A 23,564-nucleotide genomic window follows, 5' to 3' on the forward strand; every position below is an offset into this window, starting at 1 on the left:
AGTGGGTCACGTCAGGCGAGCGGTGACACTGCAGCAGTGGCTGGACTGAGCCTCGGGAGCACCGCGAAGCCTCCGGCTCGGGGCTCTGACCCAAATGGGACATGCCAGGCGTGCCGCAGTTTTTAATGGGATGTAGCAAGGCACGACGGGAACTTGGTTGTGGCTGTACACTAAGTCATCCCAGCGTGGGGAGAAGCCAGCACTTGCACGAGGGGGATTTTGATGCTTTATGGCTTGATCTGTAAGAGTTTTGCTGCTTGGATATTTGGTTTATGACCTTACCGCAAATTAGGAGTAGGCAAATGACTATACTATGTATTTCTTTTTCACAAGGATAGCTTTTTTGAAGTTTCTCCTTTTTTCCTTTTCCCCCCTTTTTTTTTCTTTTCTTTTTTTTTTTTTTGTGAGAGCAAAGGAACCGTTTCTGCAGAATATGAAACCTCTATTAATGATCTATATTTTTAAAGTTGCTCCTTTAAAACATGACAGCTTGTCTATTTCTTTTTATTTCATGTTGATTACCTTGCTAGGTCTCTTGAGTCAAGGATATGTAATGTGGCAATGAACTGTCTGCATTGCTTCTCTTGACTCATTGTTCTCACGATCATTTTTATGTTGGAAGATTATTGCTAATATAGTAATACCATGTCTTCCATTAATATGTAATTTACCATCTGTCCTTTGACTTGAAAATGTTGCTTTGACTTCCGTAAAGCCAAAACCAGCCAAGTCTCTGAGTAAATAGGTAAAAATCAGTTTGTAAAAATTAACTGTATGGACAAAATTAACTATATTGCAGAGTTGTATTAGGCCTTGATCCATGTGAAGCTGGCATGGATCCAAGCCAAGTAAAAGGTGTAGATGTTTAGTTCTTTTCAAAGGTTATAAAACCTGATTCTGGATCCCTCTGATTTTTTTGTCCAGTGGTAGAAGACTGTTAGCAGAATTCCTGAGATTTGAACAAAGAGCCACATAGTTGAGAAGGACTAACTGTAGGGACATGGCTGGGCACCTGCTTTTCTTGGAGAGTTTGGGTTCCCAGCATGGAACTGAAAATTTGATTCTGTTGGCTTTGATGCTAGAACTGGGTCCTAAGTGTCAACTAGAATGTTTTGGAAGGACTGAGAGGAGTTTCTGACCTTCTTGAAATCTTGCAGAAAAGTCAACAGCTGGAATTGTTTCCTAGCCTTTATGGTAGCACAGAGCTTGGGGTGCTTGCCAGGGAATTGAAGATGTTCTCTGTGGTGCTTGCAAGAAGCAGCTCTGGTATTTCTTGTCTCACTGAGCTGCTGTCACAGGTACGGAGCCCTGTGGTGTTCCTTCCTTTGTGTGACTGCATCTTGTGCCCCTGTACTCACCCTTTGCTCAGAAGAGCAAGCAGGAAGAAACAGTGTTTTCTCATCTCCTGGTTAGAATGCTCAAACCCTGAAGTGATTTCAGGAATCTTTTTGTATTTTTTTTTTTTTTTGCCTCAGCCATAGACAAATTACTTCATGCCTTTTTGTACTGCAGATTCTGATTTGGACACTTTTATTATTTGAGATAGTTTAGTTAATTCCTCTTTTAAGTGCCTGCATCCTGTTTTGGTCATCTTCCTGTGGCAGATTTCTGTGGATGTGGGGCCTGTGCCCTTGTGGGCACTTCCAAACTCTTTATGGTCCTGCACAGGGGTCAGAGTTGGCTGGGTCTGTATGCTGAAGCACATTTTGACAAACATTATTTAGTAAGAGAAAAAAAAATAAAGAAAAAGCATTGAAATTTTTTCTACTCTGGAACAAGCACCAAAGCAATTGGTTGACTTTTTAAGACTCAGACTTGAAAGCCATGTGCCAGGAAGTGTCTTTGGTTTGTTGGAGCCTGAGCCTTTGTTCTGAGCACATTTTGCCAGTGTAGGTGAGAAGACCTGACCAGCGCAGAAGAGGCCAGAATTATGTGGTGTGCTGGGTTGTCACTGCTGTGAAACTGCAGCTCCTGAACACCATAGGGATATTTTGGGTTTCAACTGTTGCCTGAAATCCAGAAAACAAGAAAAACAAGGAAGAGATGGTGTCAGTGGGCATTTACAGGAAGCTGGAAAGTAGTGATGGATTCCTCTGAATCTCATGGGTGAAGAGGATAGACAGAAGGACAGTGGAAGAGTGCCTCAGTGAAGTGAGGAATTTAGGGAGCAGATAGGATAGAGAAAGTACAGGCATGAATCATAAGAAGTAGGAATTTGTGGTGGTCAGGTAGGAGGTGAATGCAGGAAGCAGAGAAAATGAATGCCAGTTCTTCAGGTGGTGAACTGACACTTCAGGCTGGTCAGGTCGCAGCAGATGGCAGGCTGGTGTGTGATAATACAGCCCTCAAAAGCACAGGCACAAAGGGCATCTGAACTTTTCCCAGAGATCTGGGCAGAGAGCTCCATCTTCTTACTTGTGTGTAGTCTGAGGAGAGAGGCAGTTTTATTTCTGCCAGCCCTTAGTACCCCTTTGCCTCCTACCAAAAAAACACCTCTCCTAATTGCTGATACAATCTTTGGTACAAATTGATGAGTAGGAGAGGTTTGTGTGGATGATGGGAGTGTGCTGTAGTTAGAAGCTGGAGGGATGAAATGAGCGGGTGACGTAATCGACAAGATAGTGATGCAGGCACACCAAAATTTGGAAAAGAAGCAACAGAAGAGAGGAAACTAAACAGTGAAGACAACATAGAAAATACAAGATGAATAGGAAGGACATTGGTAGTAGACTGATGGGTGGATACCAAATAGATGGGAGGAAAGCAGTTTGGGTATGAATAATTCTTGCCAGAATTAGTGTATGGGATTTTGTTACTCTGTTCTTTGTTCTCTGTTTCTGTGACATGGCAGAAGTTGATTGCCATCAGTCAGGCTATTTCTTGCATCTGAGGCTGAGAAACACTTTCTTTAGCTCTTGGTTTTGAAAAAAAGCATTGGGTGAAGAGCTGTTCGTCTTAATAGTGAGCACTTTGGGTGGAAGTGCTTGACAGAATAATTGGGAGGTAATTTATGTCCAGTTGGATATAACAATGACTTGTTAGCACAGCTGTCTTTAAAATACGGGAGACTTCCAGCTGAGCATCACACAAATACAGAACACCTTGGAAAATTATTAGCGTTCCACTATTTTTCTTCCAGTTCAATATCTGGCTATATTTTTCCCTCAGCTTCTGTAAAAGAGACCGCCCAAGTGACTGCACTGGAGGCTGGACAACACCCCAAAGGAGAGTTCCAGAGGTGAAGAGTTGAGAAAATTTGAGCTAAAAAGTGGGGCAAATTTAGAAAATACTTGGTTTGGATTTGTGTTTTGGACTAGTTGATTTTTTCTTTTGTATAGCAATTTTCCTGATGAAGCCTTAATGAATGTAAATGTTAGTTGATGTAATTTGGAAAGGCTATGATTCTTAAGGAAACCTTGGGTAGAATCTTGATGTTTTGTCTGTCTTTTGTGGAGGTATCACAGAAATGGGGAGCTGGACTTCGGTGCAAAGGAGTAGTACAAGTTTATGTTAGACTGCATTTTACCTAAGCTTTGCCTGCTCCTAACTGTAAAGCACATATCTAAGCAGCAGAATTTAGATTGCAGTTTTACATTTTTGCCAGTATTTTAACTCTGTGGTCTTGTTCGGTTCTTTCATTAAGAAGACTGAAATCCTAAGTCATTAAGCATTGAAATATTGATACGCTGTTCAAAAATTTTAGTAGAACATGACATTTGATAATTTTTGAGAACTAATTTGTGATACTTATGGTACTTTGTCCTAGGGCAAGAGTTTTGAAAATATTTACAGATCTAGGTTTGAAAACATTTGATGTTATGCTCTGGAAGCAGTTTACATTGATGATTTCAGTTCCTGAAGTGACATAAGAGTGAACTCTTCCTGACTATCCAAGAATGAACATGAGGACATCAGAACTGGTGTGCATTTCAGCTAACGAGCTCTTTATGTTTAACTTATCATATTGAACCTTAATGATTTCACAGTTCTATATTCCTCCCCATCCAACAGGGACTTGAGTTTCTGGAATAGGAATTTGTTGGATTAAGGTTCTCAAAGGAATATGTCTAGGCTTTGTCTTAATTTTTTTTTTTTTTTTTAAGATGATATGGCAGTCATATTTTCACATTCATTTATGAGCTGCTTCTGTGTTTGTGAAGTCATAGGGTTTTGAGAAATGGACCCAGTGTTGGACCCCACACTCTAGTTGAAACAATATGTTTGGTCATCCAGAGTATTACTGCTAGAATCTCAGACTGAGGGACTGCGAGTAAAATCTGATTCATTTTAAAGTCATGAGGTGCTGTGTGTTAACTTCCATGCACCCAAAATTTCAACTTTCCGGTGCACAGAGAGAGGCAACCTTCTTCGCCTCATACATGTGAAATAACCTTTCTTCTTTATCTTCTGCAGACACTGTGACTGATGAGAGTTAAAGGCCATGGATGAAGATGGGCTTGAATTGCAGCCACATGAGCCAAATGCGTTTTTTGATCCAACAGGTCTGTAAGGAAATAATACATAGATAAGTGTTCACATTCAGTGCAGTTGACTGTTGCTTCTTCTGCCTTTGCTTAGAAGTGCTGTGCTGCATCAATGCTTTTGTACAGAGTAGTCGCTTTTGAGTTTGGGTTGTTTTTATTACTCAGAGCAATATGAATGAGCTTCCATTCCTTCAGTCAAGTAGTAGTTGTTTGGGTGTTGGGGAAGAGTCTTAAAATTACAAATCTTTTTTTGGGAGAGAAAATCTTGTTCATCTTAATTATGGTAGCATCTACTGAGAACTTGCTTTATCTGCCTGTCTTAATAATTCATAAGCTGTTATGCTTGTTTTACTAAAGTGCAGCACAGTGTGAAAGTTGAAGTGAAACAGAAGTAATTTCAATTATTAGCTACCCCATATGAGACAGTTTTACAATTTAAGTGTTATTTTAATTGTGTTTTTCAGGAGCTGATGCAGCACATATGGATGGAGATCAGATTGTTGTGGAAGTACAGGAAACAGTATTTGTTTCAGATGTGGTTGACTCAGATATAACTGTGCATAATTTTGTTCCCGATGATCCAGACTCTGTAGTAATCCAGGATGTCATTGAGGATGTTGTTATTGAGGATGTTCAGTGCCCAGATATCATGGACGAGCCAGACGTGTCTGAAACAGTCATTATTCCTGAACAAGTGCTGGACACAGACGTAGCTGAAGAGGTTTCTTTGGCTCATTGCACTGTCCCGGATGATGTTTTAGCTTCTGACATAACAGCAGAGACAATGTCTATACCAGAGCATGTGCTGACAACTGAGTCAATGCACGTACCTGAAGTTGGACACGTAGAACACGTAGTTCATGATAACGTTGAAGAAGCAGACATTGTCACTGATACTCTGGGAACAGATGTTGTTTCTGAGGAAGTCTTGGTGGCAGACTGTGCATCAGAGGCAGTGATTGATGCCAATGGAATCCCTGTGGAACATCAAGATGAGAAGGGCAACTGTGATGATTACCTTATGATTTCCTGTAAGTGTTTGGGTAAAGCCATCAAAGTTCTTATGATATGGGCTTGAAATATATGAGGGAGGGCTTAAGACAATACCCAAAGCAGAGTTTCTGTATTTTTTATTGAAATGTAGATCTCACAAGTGTACTCACATGGAGGGATTTTTAGGAACGTGTACCAGCTAAAAGTTCTGGTGAAGCTAATGGAGAGAAATACTGGCAAATGCATGTCTGATTATAAGTTATTTCTGTAGCAATTTATAGCATATGAACAAAAGAGTAAGAATTCCAGTAAACCATATGCCATATACTTAATAAGAACTGAAAGAACATTAATGTGACAATGTTTAAAAGTGCTTATATGTGCAGGTTACTATGATGACTATCAAGACATTAAGGAAACAAAAATATTTCATGGAAAAGAAAGTAAAAAACCGTGGTTTCTGAAAATCCAATCCTTGTCTTGTTTTTTTGCTAAGCCCTCACCTCTTGCACTCTTATTTATTGTGGATACAGACAGCAGTATGGTTTTCTTTGCTGTTAGGATGTGTTTTCTTCTCTTGATTAAGCAAAGGACAGAGGTATGCAGCTAACAAAAAGAGTAGCTATTGCTGCTCATAGCTGGGAAGTGAGTATCTTAATCTCCCTTAGGAACAGTGGCACAATCTGTTTGAATTGTATTTCAAAAGGCTTAAATAGAGGGTGGAGAAAAATAGAGCATATCATCAATCCTTTTTCTACTGAGGATATCCATTTGTGTGAATTAGAGTTTACTCTAAGTATGTTACTTATAGTGATTACTCAGTGCAGCACCTAGGAACATCACAGTGAAATACTGAACATTTATTTATTGTAGAAATAGAAAAGCCTTGATAGGCTGGTTTGTTTAATTGCCATTTCAGGCACTTCACTTTTGTGTGGTGTTAAATGATTCCATTGATGAGGTGTACTTCATGCTCTGCTTCTGTTACCTTTTTTCCTTATTTTTTTTTTTTCCCTTTTTTCCCCCTTCTTTACTTTTGGACATATTTTTGAAATGTATAATAACTTGTTTTAATTTTATATTCTGTACTTACAAATTTTAATGTTGCTTCTCCTTACCTAGGATCACTGCATTTCTTAATTTATCATCTCTTGAGTTCCTTGAGTAACCTTGTTGCAGCCATGTTTTGAGTTTATATGAGGTACAGTTAATTCTCTATTATCTGGGAAAACAATGAAATGGGATAATGCAAAATATGGATCACACAAAATATTGTAAATTAAACTGTAGGATTGTACTGAGGTGAAATAGGTCAGGGGATCTGTCCTGAAATTGTATTGATCCAGACTGATAAATGCACTCTTGTCTTGTGTGGTACAGATAAAACTTTGATTCTGGACCCAAGTTAAATCTGATGAAAGCAGCTCAAATGTTTCTGAACCTGCTGCATAGTTAGACAACAGAGTGGATAATCTGCCGGTGGATAATTGAGGCCTGATTCTGGTGGTGATCCTTCCCTCTTCCCTATCCCTGGCTGTAGCTCTTCAAGGCACTGTTGCTCCTGTCTCTGCTCACCCCTCCTGTGCAAGTTTTCCTCCTGCAACAGAGCAGGGCCTCTGGGGCTGCTGCCATGGAGCATTTTGCAAACCATGCCTGTGTAAATGCACAGAGAGGGGTGGTGGATGTGTGTCCTGTTCATCACTGGCAGTGGCTGAACAAGGACACAATGTCTTGGTAGAGGCCATTTTGGATGATCCCTGCCTAGCTGGGAGGGCTTCTTAGATGTACTGGTTGTTCACTTGTGCTGGGGTATTCTCCATCTTCAGTCATGTATTTCTGCAGTTTCATACTTTATTTATTATTAAATGTCTCTTGCAATGTACTTTGTTGAGATTTAGAACCTTAAGTAAGCCAGCATTTAAAATAATCGTTATGCTACAAAATATGCATTCTGCTTGTGTTTAATGTTCTACAGTTCATTCTAAAGGGAAGTTCCTACTACCACCTACTGTGTTTAAAGCCTGCTTAACAAGTTCTTCTGGTTGTGAAACCAGAGTCTAGTGCTTTTCCATCAAGTAAAGGCTGTCTTGCCAAACAGTCTCTTTGTTCTATGAAAAATATTATTTGAATTTATTTTTTTATTATTTTTTTTATTTGCATCAGCAGTGCATGTGTTCACTGATCTGATGACTGTCTCAGTTCTTCAGTTGAACTTAGTTTTCAAAAGGTAGTAACATCAGCCAATCCAGTTTTGGTTTTTCATCCTAACTTGTAAATTTGTGTTTGATTCTGTCAAACCTCCCTGAAGTGCTGGGGCAGATGTTGGAATGTAATCTTGTCTGCCATTGCATTATCCAAATGTTACTGTTTTCCAGATCTGTGAGCTAGACTCTGTTCTTCAGAATGCCTTTGCCTGTCTTCTTTTAGATAGGCACTTGAAAAGCAGGGGACGACACTTTGTGTTCTTTGTGTTGTAGGTTTCTCCATCTGTTTTCTTCAGTGGAAACTATTAGCAAAATCTTTTTGCTTTTTCCTGTTTTGTGGCTCTCTATAAGCATTTCCATTTTTGTTCCTACTAAGCTGAGTATACATATATTTTCTTAAGGTCATTTTCTTCTTATCTTTATCCTGAAAATATGTGATTTGAAATGACTGATCTGTGTGTACATTTATTTTTTAATGTTGTGTTTCTACCTTCTTTGTTGGTTTCAGGCTGGTTTGTCTTTTCAAAGAGTACAGCTCCTGTGGGTTTCATTCTGTGACTTTGCTTCAATGAGCTCACTGTTTTCATACTTCTTTTCCCAGTTAGATTTAATTTAGCTTTGGCATTAATATGCCTTTGCTGTCTTTATTTTCAAGTCAGTGCTTCTTGGCGCAATTTTATATCACCAGTTACTTTTTGATGTACTTAATTTTTTTTCTTGGATACTTTGTCTTTGCCCTCAAGATTCAGTTTTGTTCCATGGTAGATTCGGGGCACTTAGAGCAGAGCAGAATCAGACATTCATTCAACTAAGAATGCAAACCTACCAGCTAGTGGCTTGAAAAAGATGAAAGGAGGTTTGATAATTTTTTTTTCCTTTTGCGGGTTCCATAACAAGCCAGTTCATGAGTTGGGTCAGGAAAGTATAAATTGTGCTGTGACTCACACTGGTACTAATTATTTGGTAGCTTGGAAAACCATTTCTCCTTAAGTGAAACAGTGATGAGATTAACTGGTGTTTGTCAAAACAAAACAAACATCCTACATTTACTAACCCAGGAAAGCAAAACCCAGGAAGCTCTGTGCCTGGCAATAAGATGGAAATGGAATTTTTTTTGTCTGATTTCATTCTACTTGGCAATGGTAGATACATCTTCTGGCATTTATTGATTCTGTGAGATGAAAAGTTGTATCCTGATAAACTCTTATCGCAGTAAAAATAGTGAGGCATAAAAGTTTGACAAGAGGAGTCTGGAAAGCGTAAAGGGCAGCCTCACAAGGCTTAAATTGCAGCTTTAAGAATTTAAATATTTACAAATATCGGAGCTGTGTTTTGTCCGTCCATCCATCTGTCCATCCCCTTGCTTTTCTCTGAGTTAGACATGTCCCTTGTTTGTTTTATCTGAATTAACGGTTTTCATTACAGGAGTCCAAAGCCATAGTAACTCACAGAGAGAGAAATGTTTCACCTAGGCCTATGAAAATCAATCTTTTTTCATCCTTGTTGGGTGTTTAAGTTGAAAGCAATGGATCTGATGAACCAAGCCATAGGGTTTATGCTATTCCTTAGGGCCATCCAATAGAATTTGAGTCAACAAACAAAATGCTTTTAATTGGTATTTTAGCTTAAATATCTCCCTCTTTTTCCCTGGAGGTTGTTAAAGATGCAGGAACTCACATTTTTCTTTCTCAGAGGTAGAACTTGCTGCTATGCCTCTGGCTGACCACTGGAGTGGCACCAACAGTTGTTGCTGCTCGGGAGATTGCCCTGAGATGTGATGGAAATAAGAGTTACCTTGGGCTGAGTGACGTCTCAGAGCTTAGTCTGGTTTGTGTGCTAGGGGCAGAGGACAGGAAGGACAAGTGTTAGATCCCAGTTGGAAGCTCAGGAATTACACCTCTACTAGATTACTACCCTGGAGGGACCTTTAGATGCATAGCCTATACTCCTGTCTTAAAGTAGTGGACTAAAATGAAAATAAGAGCAGATTTCTCTTTTATAGTAGGTTGGGAAACCTGCTTTGCCATTCAAGAAATAAGTGTATGGTAAAAATAGCTTCTTCAGTTGATTAGAAATTCTCTGCTGTTGAGTGAAGTAGATGTTTCCGTCACAAATAACTGAACAAAGTCGGGAAAACAATGCTTTTAATCTGTTTTAGAGAAAATAGTTGATAATGGTTTTTTTCATTAAGAATGTGTAAATAGGGTTGTTTACTTTGTAAGCAGACAAATGTCCCATGATGCACATTTTTTTAGCAGCTAAGAGAATCATTTGGGAACATAAAGCCTGACAAAATAGATGATTTTTGTCTAATTGTTCTAATTGACATATTTTTAAGATCTGTGTACCTGGTGTAGATAGACTTTTCCTTAGGTTGTTTGTTTTGGTGTGTTTTTTAGCAATAAACTGTGGGTACTTGAAAAAGGTGGAAGGTGTCTGTGCTTAAGTGAATTTTATTTTTTACAATCCTTTTATTTTCCTCATTAATTCCACATAGAGGAGGTAGGAATGAAAATGTTTAAAATGTTGTGGAATTTATTAAAAATAAATGCAGTTATATTTGCATTTTTTTATTATAAATAAACCACTGTAAGGGTATAAAGTCTTTATCTGCCTATCCCTCAAATATCTGATATAAAAAACTAAAAGCAACTTCTAGGGGAAAGTGTATGTATATGGTTAAACGAAAGATGTTCCATTGAAGCAAATCGGGATCTTGGCCTGACATTTATACTTCTGTGTGGGGAAACTGGCCTCAACAGGGTTTTAAGTATGGAGTTTATTATCAATGCATAGGAGCTTGTTTCTGTCCCAAAAACAGAGGGGTGGAGATACTCAAGATAATTGTTCTTTGGCTGTTACTAGTTTATTATATGATTTTGAAAATTCAATTTAGTACTTCCTAGGAAACCAATGCTGTAATTGTGATAGATCACATAGAATCTGTTGTTGTTGCCTGGATCTTTTATTTCTTTGCTTTATTCTTTATTCCTTCCTCCCTTTTTTAGCTGTTGGTCTCTTATTGTTGATTTCCTTATAAGTACTAACTAGACAAGTTTTAAATATGCCATGGCTCTCATGTTGTGTGACACCTTTCTCATCTTTTTGTGCTTTTAATCATAATTCTAGCATTATCTTTATATGGAAGCAATTATTGCAACATTGGAGAAACACATACTTATTTGTTTCTTGCAGCTCATAGTATGCAAAGAGCAGTCTGCTCTAATCAGTGAAGTCTATGAAGAATTCTGGCAAAATAACCACAGACTGCATACTTGGAATTCATGTAAAATCGTACTGTGTCTAGTAATTTTTCTGGGTTTTGTTTGTCTCTTTTTTTAAACTCTTGAGATTTAGTCTGTATCCACTTGTTTACTGAATGAAAGCTACCAGCTAGTATAGGGGCAGAAAAAGTCAGACATTTAAAGTTTTTAGTGTCCAGTTCATATCTGATAAAATGGAGGCACAAGGTATAATAGTACTGCAGTAATGCTGTCCTGAACTTTTTTTTTAGCATGTGACTTGTGATTAGTTTAGTAATGCTCAGTGGCTCTACTTAACAGGAAGTGGTCTTTTAGAAGTTTAACTAATTCTTTTAAGCACTTTCTTTTTTTTTGGTTGCTTTTTTTGGAGGGGGCTTGTTGTTGTTGAGGTTTTTTGGTTTTGTTTTGTTTTTTTGTTAATGTCAAAGAGGAGCAATATGAAGGAAGATCAGCCATGGATGGTAATTTGTGGGACCCATCGATGGGCTGTGAATTCAAATGAAAAATTAATATCAGAGTTCCAACTTGAAACATTGATCAGTCAAGTTTTTTCTGAATATAATTTTCTCAGATGTTGAGACTGAGATACATGGAGAATGGAGAAGCTTAGTTAAATAGAAAGCAAATTTCATTATACACTGCCAGTGAATCAGTATAAATAAATGCTCGTGTAGCCATTGGACAAAATACCTTGGAAATGGTACTTTCAGTAATAATACCCATTCTCTTTCACCTGGTTTGTCTCTTCTTTGATTTTTTATCTTTTTCCTAGCTTTTCCTTTCCACCCTATTTTTCATTCTGTTACCTGCTTGTTACTATACTGCAAATATTACTGCTTTTCAAACCCATCAGGGACTTCAGTTTTTAAAATATTACAATGTGTCAAGAGTGAATTTTTTTCCTTTTGGATGAGAAAAGTTGGTCTCATACCTCCTACACGTCAATTTCCTTACAGTTTAATGACTGTAAAACCAGTTGTTAGATTTTTAAAACAATGCTGAATATAAAGGGAATTCAGGTGTAAACAAACTCTAAATTGTATAACTTTTTTTTATTATGTTGGATAAAATAATACTTGGAATCTTGGAGAACTTATTTCAAAGCATGAATAGAGCATGTTTTTAGGACCTTGAATTCTTCCGTTGTGTGAAAGTTATTAATGGATACTTCCAGGTATAAATGGAAGTAAAAAACTGGTTTGGGTAAAAAAAATGTGCCTGTTTCACATCACGCACATAGGTTTGTTTTCTCTCTGATTGACTCAGCCATGATTTTCTTTCCTTGTCGTTATGTTCCAGCATCAGTTGATCTTGGTGGCAGACTTCCCTTTTGGCTTCAGAGGTGTAAAGTCAGTCTACACTGATTGAAAGCCTTCCAAGTAAATGTGCCTGACACTGGAAACAGCCAAGTTAAGGGAGAACAGCTACATAAATGTAGTGTAGGAACAAAAGCAAGTTTTCTTTTTTGTCAGAGTTCCAGTGGCATTTGGTATATCACGGATATGACAAAGAAGTCATGAAAATCTGTTAGTAACTGAATATACACACTGTGGAGCTACATTGTTAATGTGATTCAAAATAATATCTTAAGGTTTTTACTTTTAAATGCTTTGGGGTTCAGCTACAAGATATTATGTTGTCCTGTGACACAAAGTAATTTTTTAAACATCCTACTGCTTGAAACAATCTGTATCATGGCCACTGATCACGATATTGGCATCCAAGTATTTAGGTTTTTCTGCTGTTCTTTTGATAAGGAGAGAGACAGACTAATTTATGTTAGTGCTTTATAATTTAATGTTATTCATAATTTTTTGTGAGTAACGAAGCCTGATTGAGAAATTGTACTTAAATACAGTTATGTTTGATACGTGAGACAGAACATGTGATAGTTTATCTAATTCAAAGGCTAATTTGTTGGCTTCATGGCAGGAAAATAATAGTAATAACATGTTGAGCTTTTTTAAAAGTATGTATTAAAATAAATTTAAGAATGCAGTTACTGAGTAGTAAAGCTATGATTTATTTATGAGGGTAGTTCAATGAGTGCTAGTAAAGTAAGCATACTTTGTGAAGTATTTGGTATGTCCTAGGCATAGTTAAAAATTCTTCACCATTTATAGGGCAGTTCTTAGACTTCTGTTGGTATAAATTCCATGCCCTTCTGTCATGAACTGAAGTCATGCATGACTCTGAGGGAGTGACAGTAAAGTCACAAATTACAAAAGTATTTTGTCATGTTAAGAATTATTAAATAATTTCAATACTGAAGAAACATCTGGGACTTTTGAAAATTGGAAGATTCTTCAAAGGTCTTGAGAGTTGTGTTTGATTTTTGTGAATGCATACTTACTATTTTTCCTTGAAAACCCGTTCTTGGTAAAGTAAGATGGGGGAGGTGCCCATGTACCGTATACGTCAAAAATCCAAGTGTGTTCCTTGTAAAGCTGGCTGTCAGCCATGGGTATGTGGGATTCTGGGCAAGTTTCAGCAGCTCAGCCTGGAGCATGGTGTGGGTGCCCTTCTGGGGACAGGAGAGTGAAGTTTGGGAGTGCACAGGGCTGCAGCAGGGATGCAGTGCAGGGTCCTGCAGGAAGGACACCAGTGCACAGGGCTGCAGCAGGGATGCAGTGCAGGGTCCTGCAGGAAGGACACCAGTGCACAGGGCTGCAGCAGGGATGCAGTGCAGGGTCCTGCAGGAAGGACACCAGTGCACAGGGCTGCAGCAGGGATGCAGTGCAGGGTCCTGCAGGAAGGACACCAGGGACAGGTTCCCAGCGCTGCAGTGGGAGGGCAGTGCTCGGGTTCCATCCCCTGCTGTAGAGGGCATGAGGAAAGGGGAGGAGTTTCTTCCTGGAGTTGCCGTTCAGGTTTCCTCTCCTGGCAGCTGGAAAAGTGTCAGTGCCAGTACTTTGCAAGGAACCAGGTCTGAAGGCCAGCAGTAGCACCACTTCCATCACAGACAGGGTTGAGCAGCAGATAATGTTTTTGGAAAGAACAATTGATATCTTACTAGTTGTGAAGGAAAACACAATTAAAACTGAGAATAAGTGAAATTACACCACAGAGTGAAGTATTTATGTGTACTTTCTTCCTACCATCATCTTGATGCAGATCACAGTTTCCTTATTAGCATTGCCTGGTCTGGTGTTATGCTTCTAGTTCTGTCACTGCAGCATTCTTGCACTTCCACCTTAACTAGAAGATAACAGCTTGAATTTATTTTAAATTTATCATTTTCAAGGATACGGGAAAAAAATTAATGGGTAGGTTCTTTATCAAAAATTTTTAATTTTAAACTGCTTCCAAATTTGAGTAATAAATTAATAAATATGTATTTCATACATGTTTGTCAGCATATGACTGGGTAATTGTAATAACTTGTTTTTGTAGTGGATGATGCTGGTAAGATAGAACACGAAGGTTCTGCTGAAATTACCATGGAAGCAGAGTCAGAAAGTGGATCTTGTAAAGTGGATGGCATTTGTCCAGAAGTCATCAAGGTCTATATATTCAAAGCAGATCCTGGAGAAGATGATTTAGGTAAAATACACTTGTTTGAGAATACTTCAACCTGACACTTGAAATTTTGCATGAGACTGTGGTTCCTCTCAAGTGGTATTGTGAAGACCTGTGAGTCTGATACTAAAGTGTTGTCAAACTTACAGTTTTTTGTGGTTTAGCATAGATTTTTGTGAAGTGTCTTTAAAATATTTTGCTCTGGTCTTCTTAATTAGGGGGCACAGTAGACATTGTGGAGAGTGAGCCAGAGAATGACCACGCAGTTGGATTGCTCGATCAAAATAGCAGTATTCGTATTCCAAGGGAGAAAATGGTTTACATGACTGTAAATGATTCTCAGCATGAAGACGAAGACTTAAGTAAGTAGGTGGCTTTCCTTTGGGAGCAGGGATTTTCACTTTCAGCAGTGCAGCATTCCTATTTTTTTTTAACTTCTTTTTGTCTTAGATGTTGCAGAAATAGCTGATGAGGTTTATATGGAGGTGATTGTAGGAGAGGAGGATGCCGCAGCCGCCCATGAACAGCAAATCGATGACACCGAAATTAAAACTTTCATGCCCATAGCTTGGGCAGCAGCTTATGGTAAGTAATACTTGAAAGAATTACTCTTTGGTGACACAGCAGCAAACTACCAGGGATTGTTTTTTGAGGGTATTCTAGAGTATTTGTGCTTTTGTGTTTGTTTCTAAAGTTTTAGTTTAAGAATGGTTTCTTAGCATAAAGAGCCTTAAAAAGAAAGGAAGAGGGAAGTTGTAAGGCAGGCTTCTTCTTGCTTCTATTTAACAGGCATTTTCTTTCATATTTTCACGATGTGAAGGGGGAAATACATGAGCTTCCAGCTGAAAAATTTAATCTCAAGTACCTCTGTTCCTCAGAGTTTTAGGACACAGTGAGATCTTGCTTGGGACTAGAACTGAATATTTTTATTTGAGGGGGGCAATAAAAAGAAAGCAAATGGGAATATGTAAGATTCAGTGTAGCAGTGAAAAGCAACACTGAGGTCTAGCTTGGTTTAAGTGCTTTCTAGAAGGACCATATAAACACATTATTTCACTAATAGCAGTAATTGATTAATAAAAAGCAGTTGGAGGGAGATATTAAAATTGTAGCAGAACCTCGAGAGTATTTCCAGCATGTAGAACCATTTTTCTTAACTGTTGATATGTGAACACCAACTGGTGCACAAACTGGTTTTCCAAACTCTTGTAAGCTTAAAAGAATTTCATCTGAAAAAATGTTTCTGTGTTGCCCCTTTCTCCTTCTAAACAAAACTAAAGAAATAGTGGAGTAGAGGACAAAACTTACATGTCTTCATGATGTGGATCGTGGTGTTGGTGCCAGCAGACAATTGTGCTGGGAACACAGTGGAGGCTGGAATCTTGGACATAAGTCAGGAAGGGCAAGATTTCAGGGAGCAGTGTGTGTTTAAAAGTTACTCAGGGGATGGATGGTAGTGCACCCCAAAGCCTTATCTTAGGCCATATACTGGTGAGCCCAGTTGGAGTGAGAAGGAAATGACATAAGCCAGTCTGAGTGGGCATTAAAAATGAATTCAAGTGAACTTGAAACAAGTTGGATACTAAATATTCAGTGATTTTGGAGGAGGGGGAGAAAATTGAGCAGAATGTATTAAAAACAGTGAGATGTAATTGAAAGGAGAATTTAAGAATGTGGGAAATAGTGGAGTGGTTGCACTGTCAGCAGTAAGCAACCTAGCATACAGGGTGAGAGATGGTGGGGACAGGGAGAAATGAAGCATGAAGGCCTGAAAATGGCAGAGGAACACATGAGCTAGCATGTAGATGAGAATCTTCAGCTCTGCACATGTGCCTGGCTCTGGCTCTCTTTACAGTAATCATGGATATTAATTCTCAGCACTTTGTACCAAAGGAACAGCTGTTGATCATATTGCACTTTCTTGAATCTTCCTGTCTTACTTGTGTACTTTGCTTTCACTAGGAAATGTTGGCTTTTATTTATTCAAGTAAATACTTGACCACAAAATTTTTTATTATTAAAAGTTAACTTATGCTCTTAAATCACCAGTGTTAAACTGATTGCCAATGAATACCTCCTTGAATGTATTTGTAATTTTCATGTTTGTTTTACATACAGTGGTACCATTTGTGTATTAAACACAAAGCTCTGTAAGGCAAAGACTCTTTCCTTCTTTCTGTTACACAATACTGAGCATGCTCTTTGTTGCCAGTAGAAAGAATTTGGTGTATAAATAGTAAGTAATGTACTTTGTTTGCCACTTTATATGCTGTTCAGAAGGATTCTTTGATCTCAGCTCCAGTTCAGAAACTTGGCTGTGACAAACTTCAGTCAGGTGAATTGAGACATACAGAAGTGAATGAAAGCTCACACACAAATGTATTTCAGGATTGAAAAGAAAATCAGGCACAGTGAATACTGTGACATGCTATTATTTAATAATGTTAAACATTTTGGATATAATCATCAGTCAAAAAGATTCAAAAAATGCTACATTTGAAGGAGAAATCTCTGTGTAATGAAAAGCCATTAATTCCCGTACATTATGTACTCCTGTAAAATTAGGTTAACAAAGCTAATGCTCATGTTAGTAAACATAATTTCTAAGTTACATGGTGAGACATTTCCCAGCTTATGCTGTACATGACTACAGTTTGATGAAATGCCCAGATAATAGTTTATCATTTCTGTTACTACCATTGTAGAATTTGTGCTTGAATTACCTGCAGTGTTGGTAGGTAACTGTTTGACTTACCTTGGTAGGTAATAATAACGATGGCATCGAAAGTCGGAATGGCACTGCAAGTGCTCTTTTGCACATAGATGAGTCATCTGGACTTGGGAGACTGGCCAAGCAAAAACCAAAGAAGAAGAGGAGACCTGAGTCCAGACAGTATCAGACAGGTGAGTATGTGGTGCCTGGCTCTTGTTCATCCAGGCACTTGCTCATAAACAGATGCACGTGGAGAATCTTGTAAAAAGAGGGATTTGGGGAATTACTTGGTTGACAACACTTCTGCTTTATAAATGAGTGCATATTTTATTTTACAAATTATAAATACATGTGTGATTTGAATTGTGGCAGGTGTTTTAAAGGAAGCCATCTCTGACATAGGAAAAAGTATCATAGCAAAAGGTTAAAAAGTTAAGTATATAACTTGCCACACCCATTTTAATGTTTTATATAACTTGAAAAGGTGATGTTAGATAAATGGTATTCTGTAATCATGCCTTTTAAAACCCTTTTTTTTGTCTTTATCAAAAATATGTAGAACAATGCATTTCATTATAGCAGCTCAGTAGGTAACTGGAAAGTGTGAACGTGTTGTATTAATTTTCAGTAGTATAACTTTTATACCCTTTCCTGTTTTAATGGTGAAATAAAATTGCCTTGACATTTGTGCCTATCTTTTTCCTTTAATTTGTGAGAACAGACGTGTTCTATGGCATAATTTGTTTTCTGCTGTTATTGTGTTACAGTCAGAATATTTGTTTGGGTTGATAAAGTTGACAAAACACAACATTTTTCTTCAGTAGCCCTGCCTTAAATAATACTAGAAGTTTCTTTCCAAATTGTGACTTAACTGTAGGAGTTCTGTTTTGGTTAGCTTGAGTTAGTAAACTGTGCAAATTAAAGTTGGCCTTTTCTATTTCCAGCTACTCAGTTCTCCTTATAAAATATTTTTGGACAAGACAGCTTTTTTTAACATGCCTAGGCAAATTCAGGGTAGACAAATCAGGATGACAGATGAGTGCAAATAATTTCCAAAGCTTTGAGGTTTCTGTATGTGAAACATGTTTTTATTGATTCTTGCTTGGTACTTCTTCAGATTGTAGCTGTAACAGATGGCATAAGAAGGAGGTGTTAGTTTCATGGCATCTGAATTGTAGTCAGTGGTAGGTGATTAAACTGCAAGATTAAACTTTATCTACCAATTTGTGGAGAGTCAGGAGAAGATCATGTACTTTGCTTACTAGATGATATTCAGTTTAACAAGCTGGCTGCTGTACTTTGCACCAGCCATTGGTTTCTGCATGTATTTAATGTGTGAACTCAGTCCGACTTATTCAAAATAGAATTATCTGAGGTGAAGAACATCTGTATAGTAAAACGTATGTATCCCATCTTTCTCAACAATTCATCTTACTGTTAACATCTAATATTTACTGAAGTGTAGTATTGTTGTATAATATTGATAAAGGGGTTTTTTGTTGTTTTTCAGCAATAATCATTGGCCCCGACGGTCATCCGTTGACAGTCTATCCCTGCATGATTTGTGGAAAGAAATTTAAATCCAGAGGTTTCTTGAAAAGGCATATGAAAAACCACCCGGAGCACCTTCTTACAAAGAAGAAATACAGATGCACTGACTGTGATTACACTACGAATAAAAAAATAAGTTTACATAACCACTTGGAGAGTCATAAGCTGACCAACAAAACAGAAAAGCTTATTGAATGCGATGAGTGTGGGAAAACCTTCTCTCATGCAGGAACTTTATTTACTCACAAGATGGTGCACAGGGACAAAGGAGTTAATAAAATGCACAAGTGCAAATTTTGCGATTATGAGACAGCAGAACAAGGGTTACTGAGTCACCACCTTCTGGCTGTCCACAGCAAGAACTTTCCTCACATTTGCGTGGAGTGTGGCAAAGGGTTTCGCCACCCGTCGGAGCTCAAGAAGCACATGCGGATCCACACTGGTGAGAAGCCCTACCAGTGCCAATATTGTGAATACCGATCTGCCGACTCTTCCAACTTGAAAACCCATGTAAAGACTAAACACAGTAAGGAAACGCCGCTGAAGTGCGATATTTGTTTCCAGACTTTTTCAGATACCAAAGAGCTACAGCAGCATACGCTTATGCATCAAGAAAGTAAAACACATCAGTGTTTGCATTGTGACCATAAGAGCTCAAACTCGAGTGATCTGAAACGACACATTATTTCAGTCCACACAAAAGACTATCCTCATAAGTGTGATATGTGTGATAAAGGCTTTCACAGGCCTTCGGAACTGAAAAAACACGTGGCGGCTCACAAAGGTAAAAAATTGCACCAGTGCAGACATTGTGACTTTAAAATTGCAGATCCGTTCATTCTGAGTCGCCACATACTCTCAGTTCACACAAAGGATCTTCCATTCAGGTGCAAGAGATGTAGAAAGGGCTTTAGGCAACAAAACGAGCTGAAAAAACACATGAAAACACACAGTGGCAGGAAAGTTTATCAGTGTGAGTACTGTGAGTATAGCACTACAGACGCCTCAGGCTTCAAACGGCACGTGATTTCCATTCACACAAAAGACTACCCTCACCGGTGTGAGTATTGCAAGAAAGGTTTCCGAAGGCCTTCAGAGAAGAACCAGCACATTATGCGACATCATAAAGATGTTGGGCTGCCTTAAAGTCTCTTTCACAGACTTATGGCTGGAATTATAAAGGAAATTTGCCTTTCAGGCATTTAGCTTATTTTAAAGCCAATCACCTGCGATCACACACACACAAAAAAAAACCACAAAAAAAAAACAAAAACAAAAAAATACTGTGCATTTGATTTGTTGCTGTATAAAAATAGGATTATTGCTTGTAGTTGACTTTTATACCTTTTGTTCAATAGCGTGTTCTGAATTCTATTCAGTTTGTTTAATAAATGAAGAAAAGATGGCAACAATAAAGTTGCATTTAATAAAGTAAACCCTGTCTCTTACTGAATTTTTCAACCGTAATAGTTTATTTAAGTATATTTATCTTACTGATCTCGTTGATACTCACAGTGTCCATGTTAATGCAGTTTTGTCGTGAATTTAAAAAATACTAAATTTCTCTTGATAAAATTGTCAGAGGTGTGTATAAAATGAGGAATTGTCATGTTGACAGTAAAGTCACTAGGGCCCACCTTATTTTGTCCTGTTTTAACTATACAGACTTCATGGCAGGTTAACTATTTTCCCATTGAGGAGTTACAAGTCTCACTTTGTGTTTTCATTCTGGTTTCAGAGAGAAAAATAATTTTAAAAATGGTTTGGGGCGGTTTTTATCTGTTCTGGGCAATTTCAAAATATGCGCAAATATTACATTTATTGTTCTGTGCTTCTTTGTCTTTGAAAGGTTTTGTGTGTTACAAGAGTTGGGGTTTTTCCACTTTATTCCTGTCTTAAATGTTGGAAACATAAAATACTCTTGTTCCATTTGCAGAGTTAACAAGAGATCACAACTGTCTGTATGTGCTGGTAAACGTACCTCAAACTTTATGCTTTTATGTATGTTGGTATTTCTTTGAAAGAGCAGTTTGTGGTTCAAGTCACATTTTTATTGCTAGTTGTTTTAGAATAGAGATTAAGACCAAGAGATGCCTCGATTTTGGAAACCACATATTTACAGTGAGAGCTTGAGAAGGGAATAGAGTGGAGTAGATGATTTCATAAGGAATAGAGATGTTGTAACGTAGATATCCTTAATAAGAAAAGTAACTTATGATAGACGCAGTTCTGTTACTAAATTAAATGTTTTTCCTGAGCCATTAGTAGCTGTGTTTAGCAGCTGTTTAATAATTAGTACTGTATCCAGAATTAACCCAGTTCTTTCAAACTGTTTATAAACAGCTGGGAGAATATTACAATTTTTAGATGCAATTTTGCCACCTGAAGACTACTGTAAAGTAGCTCCACTTCCTTTCCTAATTGCAGTGTGAATGTACCAAGCACAAAGTCATGTACTTTAACAACAACCTCGGACCAAAAAACCCAAACCATTTTAATTACAGCCAGATTTTAGGACATGGCCCTGCTCCCCTTGATTAAATTCCCATCCCAGCCACTGATGATGGAGTGCAGAATTCAGTCTCAGCTGCCTGCCAGATTAGGATAGATTTGTAACCAACAATTCCCTAATGGAAAGGCTTCAGAGACTGGGCCAGTTAATTCCTGTTTCTAGGCAGGTGAACTTCCAGTTGTACTGAAACAGGAATTTTAGTGATAGTTTCAAGTCTGGGGTGATAGAGGGAAAAAGGTTTCCTTTCTGGATGTGCATCTTCTAGGCCTTTTGTATTTTGTCTTGTTACCAAGCCCTGCCCCTACTGCTTCATCCCTCCTGTCTCACTGTAAGCTGAAATTCTTGTCTGTAGTGTGCAGTTCAGGAGAGTCCAATGCCGTGTCACTGCCTGTGATGTAGGATGGTTTTTTCTTTCTCTGCCTGCTTGCAGTGCCCCCAGACTTGCTGGGTGTGCTCTTGTGTAATATTGCTACTACACGACCCTTTAGCGTGTTATTCCTGGCTGTGCTGCCTTGTGCCTTCCTCGAAATCCCTGCTGAAGCCAGTGGATTCCTCCATGGCCGTAGTGTCCGTTGCCTGCTGATGCCAAACCAGATGTAGTAAAACCCAGCAGAGATTCCCACTCGCTTCTTGCAAAATACTTGCCTGTGACTACTTTTGTTTTCCTCTCTTATGTTCAAACATTTTCTAACTGGAAACCTGGAAAGTGTACAAAATCTGCAAAAAATCCCATAGTAGTGCTGAGAATTTTAGCCATTTTGAACTTTATTTTTTTAAATAAGCTGAAAGACAAAGAACACAATTTTACGCATTTTCTTTCTCTTACGTAGCCTGGAATCATACACACTTTTTTTTTTTAAAGCACAATGTTGAAACTTTTTTTTTTAATGATTAAGGGTTTGGTCAAGTGGATTTTGTAAAATGTATTTGTCTGTATAAAGAGAAAATGAAGTTATAGTTATTGTTAATGTACTGACATTAGTTACAGGTTAGTTTTAATTCTTAAATAATTTGCTTAGCAAATGCTATAAAATGGATGTTTCAGTTTAATGTTTAAAAAAGGTACAGATTTTTACAAGGACATAATATAAATTATTGTTCTGTAGAAAATACCCTGTTAAATATTGTATATGTCCTTCCCTCTGTACACTTTGTAAAAAAGACAAAAGAAAAAAACAAAATACATAGAACCATATAGGGATGTGTGACATTATTGTAATTGTGTACTTGATAATAACGTGAAAAAATAAAATTCAAAATATTTTCCTTTTAATGAACGCTTAGTCTATTTGATGCCAGTTCTGAGATGGAGCTTTGTTCTGAGGGACACGGTCACCTGCAGCTCGGCTGCACTTTAACTTCCCTTCTGCTCCCTGCTCTTCGGCTCATTCCGTGCAGTACTGGGGCGGGAGCAACTCAGTCCCTGCTGTGGCTGAAATGTTCCTTTACCTGGAAGTCTGCAAAAGGGACAGGGATGGCAGGTCTTCAAAATCCATTTTAAAGCCTGGTTTTATATTAAAGAATTCACATCTGATAAACTTCTGGCAATGCCTTCGTGTTTTTTCAGCAAGGTGCTTACTACCAAGTGCTACTACACTGTCCCAAAACACCCCACCAGACCTTGAAACAAAGGAGGGGCGCTGCTGTCATTGGGGCTGGATCAGTGGTGCCTCTGGGGCGGTGTGAGCCCCAGCAGGAGCCCAGCCCCCCTTCCCACTGGCAGGGTGAGCGTGGGGCAGCACTGCGGGGAGGGTGCCTGAGCTGGGCCTCTGCCCCTCCTCGCTGCCCTGCCCTGCCCTGCCCTGCCCTGCCCAGCTTCTGCACCCGCTGAGGGCTCGTGGCCACTTCCCCCACTGCTCTCTGAATGCTTCAGCCCAGTTAACTCCAGCTGGGCAGTGGGAGCTCCTCTGGCAATGGTCTGTCTGGCACAGGCCATCCTGCGTTGGCAGCACGTCACCCAGTGCCAGCCCGCAGGTCCCACGACTGGCAGAGGTGCTGCTGGATGTCACTGCCCTCTGTCTGCACCTGCCTTCCCAGGGAGGAGGGCCCAGGTACCTTCAGGACATTTATACCTGTTAGTCCACTCTCACTGGTGCCTTTAGGAAATGCTGACCTATTCCTCATCTCAGTGATTCAGCCCCACTGAATTGGGACATTGGGCAACTCTTCACAGTGAGAATCTGTCTCACTGCAGAGCCAGCAATCTCCCTTTGATTTGGTTTTGTGTTTTGCTTTCTCCATCTACCTGATGTTCCTCAACCACTCATCAGGATGAGTACCAGAGACATTCAGGGCCCTAGAGAAGAAATGTACCCAATTCTGCAT

At 38.7% G+C, this 23,564-nt stretch overlaps 2 protein-coding genes across 6 annotated transcripts in view; one reads left to right on the plus strand and one right to left on the minus strand.

Moving 5' to 3' along the window:
- The window catches only part of LOC140685228 (uncharacterized), a 14,072-nt gene extending 13,969 nt beyond the window's left edge, over positions 1-103 (minus strand). Inside the window, exon 1 of the mRNA XM_072936704.1 lies at positions 11-103. Within this exon, the coding sequence (XP_072792805.1) occupies positions 11-103 (93 nt within the window). The remainder of the gene's footprint in view (positions 1-10) is intronic.
- Positions 1-22,512, plus strand: part of ZFX (zinc finger protein X-linked) — a 23,787-nt gene extending 1,275 nt beyond the window's left edge. For 4 of the 5 annotated variants that reach the window (XM_030282300.4, XM_072934734.1, XM_041718469.2 and 1 more), the window contains exons 2-8: positions 4,414-4,502; positions 4,949-5,515; positions 14,338-14,487; positions 14,682-14,825; positions 14,914-15,048; positions 17,227-17,367; positions 18,687-22,512. In XM_030282300.4, coding sequence (XP_030138160.1) covers positions 4,442-4,502; positions 4,949-5,515; positions 14,338-14,487; positions 14,682-14,825; positions 14,914-15,048; positions 17,227-17,367; positions 18,687-19,873 — 2,385 coding nt within the window. In that variant the 5' untranslated portion in view covers positions 4,414-4,441 and the 3' untranslated portion in view covers positions 19,874-22,512. The remainder of the gene's footprint in view (positions 1-4,413; positions 4,503-4,948; positions 5,516-14,337; positions 14,488-14,681; positions 14,826-14,913; positions 15,049-17,226; positions 17,368-18,686) is intronic. The other variant, XM_072934747.1, reaches the window with a different exon arrangement.
- Positions 22,513-23,564: the final 1,052 nt, after the last annotated feature.

The sequence above is a fragment of the Taeniopygia guttata genome, chromosome 1, assembly GCF_048771995.1.
Source record: "Taeniopygia guttata chromosome 1, bTaeGut7.mat, whole genome shotgun sequence".
Taxonomy (NCBI): Eukaryota; Metazoa; Chordata; class Aves; order Passeriformes; family Estrildidae; genus Taeniopygia; species Taeniopygia guttata.